This window comes from Acanthopagrus latus, chromosome 9, assembly GCF_904848185.1.
Source record: "Acanthopagrus latus isolate v.2019 chromosome 9, fAcaLat1.1, whole genome shotgun sequence".
Taxonomy (NCBI): domain Eukaryota; kingdom Metazoa; phylum Chordata; class Actinopteri; order Spariformes; family Sparidae; genus Acanthopagrus; species Acanthopagrus latus.
In genome coordinates, this window is record NC_051047.1 from 10,851,640 (window position 1) to 10,857,749 (window position 6,110).

General features: G+C 43.5%; 1 protein-coding gene across 1 annotated transcript; it reads left to right on the top strand.

Annotated features, from left to right (window-relative positions):
• The first annotated feature begins 459 nt into the window (after positions 1–459).
• otos2 (otospiralin 2) lies at positions 460–1,594 on the top strand. Its single transcript, XM_037110306.1, has 3 exons — positions 460–628; positions 776–850; positions 991–1,594. Exons 1-3 carry the CDS (start codon positions 469–471, stop codon positions 1,215–1,217), a joined length of 462 nt encoding a protein of 153 aa, XP_036966201.1. The 5' UTR covers positions 460–468; the 3' UTR covers positions 1,218–1,594.
• Positions 1,595–6,110: the final 4,516 nt, after the last annotated feature.

Here is a 6,110-nt window from a genome sequence, read left to right on the forward strand (position 1 = left end):
GACAGGGTAAATGGGTGGAAATTAGAAAGAAACTACTATACACCCCCTGGCTGAATGGTGGGACAGTCTGTCTGGACACCAGGTGTGAAAACTGTCTGGTACATACCAGGTGTGAAAACTGTCTGATACGTGCATGCATGCTTCATCTGCTCCTGTTTCCACTCTCCCCTTTTAACCTCAGAAAGATCCAAATTAGTGCTGCAGCTCAAGGCTGAAAATCTCCCGCTGAGCTCTTGATGGTTGTGACACCAGCAGTTAAATATATACTGTAGTAAAAATAATGTGTCTGTCGATAAGAGAGGAGGGCCAGCGGCTGGATCCAGATGTGACCTCTCGTTTATTTTACCTCACCTTGCCGGAAAAACACGAGGTTTTAACAACATAAGGGGACATTTTTTTTTTAATTTTTTTTTTTTTTTGCACCATGAAACGTTGAGCAGGCGTGAGACGCGTGAAAGGAGCTCTGTGATGTGCTTGGTGGACAGGCGGGCGGGTGCAAAAGGCGAGGCCAGATGTGAAAAACAAACATGCACGCCTACCTGTCTACTTCTAATCAAGATGCAGCCTTCATCCTGGGATCAGCTCGAGAGGGAGAGGATGAGTGAGAGGAGCGTAATCTGCAGCTCAGGTGAGACGAGCCGGAGGAGGATATATTGCAGACTGATCTTATAACATTTCAGCAACCACGTTTTTAAAAAAAGAGATAGAGATGCTCTATGTGCACCTGAATTCACACGCACTGTGATTACTTTATTTCATCTCTTTTGTCTTTCAGCTCCCGGGAGCCTGCGAGCTCTGCGTGTGTCAGTGCTGCTCGTCTCCCTTCTGCTCAGCGTCCTGCCGCCTACAGGTACATCAGCAGCTCCCACAGAGCATTACACATCAGCGGACTTGACAGTGTAATATACAGTAATTCTGACATGATGGACAAAGTGTGAAATAATGTTCACGCCTCTCTCTCTCTCTCTCTGCCTCCGTCTCCCTTGACAGGAGCAGAGGAGGGTGTCGCCGGCGGGAGGAGGGAGGGCAGGCAGAAGCGAAGCCCACCCTACTGGGGCCTGTGGTCGTCGGACTTTTACGGGTGGCTGGAGGAGCTGCGAGCCCGGGCAGACCACGAGGGGATGCGGGACCTGGCTCGCACCTTCTGGGCTCACTTCCCCGTCAGCAACGGGCTGGGCTACGATAGTCCCGAGTCTGACCCTCAACCTGAGGAGTGAGGACAAAGAGAGGCAGGGGGCAGATTTAAGAGTGTGAGGGTGGGTGGAAGGGTCCTTCAACATGTGTTTACATGTTCACAGCACGGGGCCGTAGATGTTTTGACGCTGTCTGTATGTATGACACCATACAGGTGCGTGGTATCTTTGTCCCCTTTTGTTTCTCCTTTTGAAAAGTACTGATGTGACAACTCTTTCCTTTGGGAATGCACATTTTGATGAAGGTAGTAAACTATAGAGATCAATGTTTTTAAACTTGTAAAGTGCAGAAAATATGTAATGCTTCACACGTCTCACACAACACTTAACATGTCAGATTTGTTTGCGAGCCACCCAGCTGCCAGAATAAATGTCGACAACGTTTATTCCTGCAAGCTACAGATATGTTCAAACATTTCTTTGTGTTTCTGGTTATTGATTCTTTAGGTTCTATTTTCAGTTCATTCTCGTGACAATGCTGTGCTTGTTGTGTGATTAGCACAAAAAACACTTAGTAAGGGAAAATATGATGTTTTGGCTTAAAATGCTCTTTTTGTTTGCAAAACAAATTGCCTCGACATGTCCCTTGGTCTCGTCAAAAGTTTCAGTTGTGGCAACTACAAACACGGCTGGAAATGCTCCGTGCCAAAAATGTGTGAAATGTGTGACGTCAGGAGATTGTCCCGAGGTGTCCTTGAAAGCATCCAGTGGTGTTTCGCCACCACAATCCCCTCCAGCTTCAGATACAGCAGTCAGGTAATAAACATCTGAGCGTGGTAGGTTAGTTTTGGAGAGATGTCAACGCAGCCTGTGACACACATGTGAAGGTAACCGTGGTTTGTAGAAACATTCGCTGCCATTATTTCAAGGCGACTGAGCTTCTGCCCCAAATAATAAGACGCATCATTTTACTTACATTATGTTTTCCTACACAGTGACGTTATGCATTAGCAGCTTTACTGTTTAATTCAGTCTAATACAACTTGTGCAAAAATCTACTCCTCATGAACATTTGAAGGTTCTTTTCATATTCTCCAACCCTCACAATTTCCATTGTCTCCTCTTGGGGTCACACTTCTCCTGTTTTCTCTCCCAAATTATGGTCATTTTTCACACTTTCTTTCCCCCCCTTTTAGTTATCATAACCTGTTTCTGGCTCTGTGCAGCGTGTAGTCTGCCGTGCTGTGGCGGCGAATAATCCTCAGTGAGTGAGACATGGACAGAGAAATGGAAACGAAGATAAGAATGTTTACACAAATTTCAGACGCCCTGGGGAGAAGAATTCCCATTTCGTACTTATGGCTTTAAAGGAAAGTGGCCTTAAAAATCTGTCATGTCTATTTTTCTGCCAGTCACAGGGATCGCACCGCGTCAATCACCTTGAGGAGGCTGCAGGGCATTGGCGCGAGCAGACTCTGTAAGGGGCGGGGCCAACACATGGACCCAATATTACTTTATGCCACAGATTTACACAAGTTTACACATTGTTTCCTGAGAATTATTATTTGTTGGGTTAATCAACTGTTGGACCCTTCTGTAGTAGAACTGTATCAGACGGCATTAGTTTGAGCTCAGTGTGGCTAATAAACTCCCAGCTAATGTATTTTGTTGATTATTACCGGTATCAGTCTGCAGGACTTTTTTCTTATCAGGTATTCCAACATTGCTGTGCACTTTCGCCAAAGTTTAAGGATCTGAGTGTTTCCATTGCCGGGCGGCTCAGAAACTCCAAACTGACCTAAAGCATATTATAATACGTAAATGGTTCAAAATCGTCTTTATTGGCATTCTCATGAAAATGAAAGGAACACGAGAGAGACGGCAAGAGTCAACGTGATAAAACAGAGTAAATGATCCTCGGGGTTTCTCTCATCTTTCAGCTTGTAAAACGTGTCCTCTGTTTGTGGTTTTGATCTTGAGAGTCGTCTTTTGAGGAAACAGTGTTAGCGAGCTTTCAGGGACGTCTGTGTGCAAAACTGTGAGACAGTGTGTCTGCGCTCAGTCAAGTCAAGGCTGAGGAGAAGGGGGGAGGGAAGATGGAGTCAAATACATTGCAAAAACAAAGCTCTGTACATGAGGGGTCGTGTCCAGGGATGGTGGATGGCAGTCACAGCTGGGGGTGCTGAGAAGTCATGCTGTATAATGATGTTGTAGTACGTACTGTGTGACATTCTTGTTTTTTGTTTTTTGTCTTTATTTGAATGTCCAGGATAACTTTGTAGTCCTTAATTCATTCCTTAATTAGGATAACTAATAGCTATTTACAAAAATGTGTTACAATTTGAAAACAGAAGGCAAAAACTGAAAACTGTAGCTCAAAGCAACCACAATCCCTGCATACATCAACAGCAGGGAGATGATGAGGGAGAAGAATTCTCCAGACTCCCTTGTAAAATCTCTGAATTTTGTGTGTGGTTGAGTTGAGAGAAACTTTCTAAACTTTGTACAATGCTTTCCACAATCAGTTCTTAATCACTTGGTCCTTCTTGTCAATTCGGCAAATGTTACACATAAATACAGACATCTCAGAGTGGAGAGGAGTGTTTCTAACATGGATCTGCCTGATTGTGACAGTTAACAGACTCCCAGTCTGCAGTGACATTCACACACTTGGCAGATTAACCAGAGAACTGTCAGGTAACATTGTTTTCATGATCAAATGAAGTTTTTACATCATGTTGGGGATCAATTAAAGGTTTTTATAAAAATCTTTCAGGGAAGGAACTAAAGATGCCGTTGTAGAGAGTGGCTGACTTTTCTGAGCTCCGCACCACTGCACTGATATTTACAACATAACTCCACCCAATTCAACATTCACCACAACATTCATGTTGGGTATTTTAATATGAGCATTGATAAGTATTTTCTGAGATGTCGGGACAAAATGCCACCAAAAGAAAGTAGAAAATCAGCCAAGACGAACAGACCAGAAGCTACTGCTACCTTGCCTGACCTTTCCCCAACGGAAGAGGAGAAACAACCGCTAATAGCTAACACCGGATGTACTTGACCCGGCTTTTTGTCAAACTATTCAGGAAATAACGGCAAACATAATGAGGGTGATTGATGAAAAACTTGGGCCACTATCCTGCTCGGTAGCTGAAAAAAATTGAGGTAAGAACCACTGAGGCAGAGAACAGGATCTCTCCAGCTGAACACACCTCAGAGACAGCAGAGGAGCAGATTCAAGTGCTTGAAAACCAATTGCAAAGCATGGCCGAGCATATCGATGATCTCGAGAACAGAGGCAGGAGAAAAAATCTCTGGGTTGCTGGCTTACCAGAGGATGCGGAGGGAAGTAACCTAACAAAGTTTTTCGAGAGATGGATACCCAACCTGCTCACCTGTTTGGAGAAGTAAAGAGCTGCTCCAGCCCAGACGCTCAGCTTTGTACTGCAGTGAACAGGGTCCAGAGAAAAAGCGAAATAAACCACCTAAAACAAGGCTCACCTAAAAAAAATCTGTAACAGTTAAAGAGTACATTGTATAGGGAAAATTCACACTGCTTTACGTCGCCGTCAGACAGCCCTTTCTTTTGGCACTACATTTTCTCAACCGTAGAACCTCCGTATCCCTACGCATTAGTGCAAGAGGTGATCTGCGAGCGGCGAAATACAGTGCGAGGCCCAGATGCTGGACGAGAGGTTTACTTTTGATAAAAATTAAACTAAACTCTGTATCCCTACGCAGGAGGTTCTCAATTAACAAAAATGTAGTGCCAAAAGAAAGGCAGTTCTGATGATGATGTAAAGCGGTGTGAATTTTGCTTATACAACATACGCTTGAGCTGTTATAGGTGAGCCTTGTTTTAGGTGTTTTATTTAGCTTTTTGAACGCATGATTTCACTAAAGTCTCACTCTTGTCATTTTCTGAAACTTGGCAGCCCTGCATCTTATTCAATTGTAAAATAGTGAAAAGACATGAATGGTTGGTTTAGTTCTTTTATCTGGTGTAAAAAACACAGATCAGGTTGTTGCAGTTACCCAGCGCTATGGGTGGGCTGGATCTCCCAGACATTAAAAGATATCAATTGATTGCCCATCTAAGATATTTAGCTTAATTGGATTAAAAGACGATGCTTCCTCAATCTGGCTTGATATTCAGAAGTCCCTATCCAATTGTCTAAAAAAATCAACTTTTTATTGATAAACTGAAATGTATTAAAAGGCTTTGTAGCAACCGTGTTAAAATTAATTCTATTAGAGCATGGAAGACCACACAGCATGTGGAAGGCAGATCAGGACTTGCATCGGTTTTCATCGCGATTGCTAATAACCCTGACTTTCTCCCAGGGACCTTGGACACGGCTTTCAAGTGCTGAACAGCTAAGGGAATTTCTGCCTTGGGTGACCTTTTTGATGGTTCTACCCTCATGAATTTCAGTCAAGTTATGGAAAAAAATGGCATATCAAGGAATGATCTTTTTCGTTATTTTCAGGTCAGAGATTTTATTATGAAAGACACATTGCTGCTTGCTGATGTTAATGTCACACAGATAGAAAAACAAGTGCTTCTTTCTCAGGGGGATTCCGGTCTGAGGGAGCTGGGTGTTGTTATAACTGAGGAGATGTGGGATGACATCTGGGATAACGCAAGGAAAATAACAGTCTGTAATCGGACGAGAGCAATGGAACTTAAGACGCTGCATAGAGCACATGTTGCCCCAAACCGTCTCTCCAAATACAGAAAGGATGTCGCTCCACTTTGTCTTTAATGTAAGACAGGAATTGGTGATCTTACTCACTGTTTCTGGTCCTGTGTTAAGGTACAAAGCTTCTGAAGAAAGGGACTGAATTTGAACCAGTTTCCCCCTTTCTGGGTCTTCCCAGTGGCCATGTAACTGATATGTATCGAAAAAAAACTGTGAAATGGGATTTTGTGCCAGGAAAAACATTCTTCTGCACTGGATCTCAGAC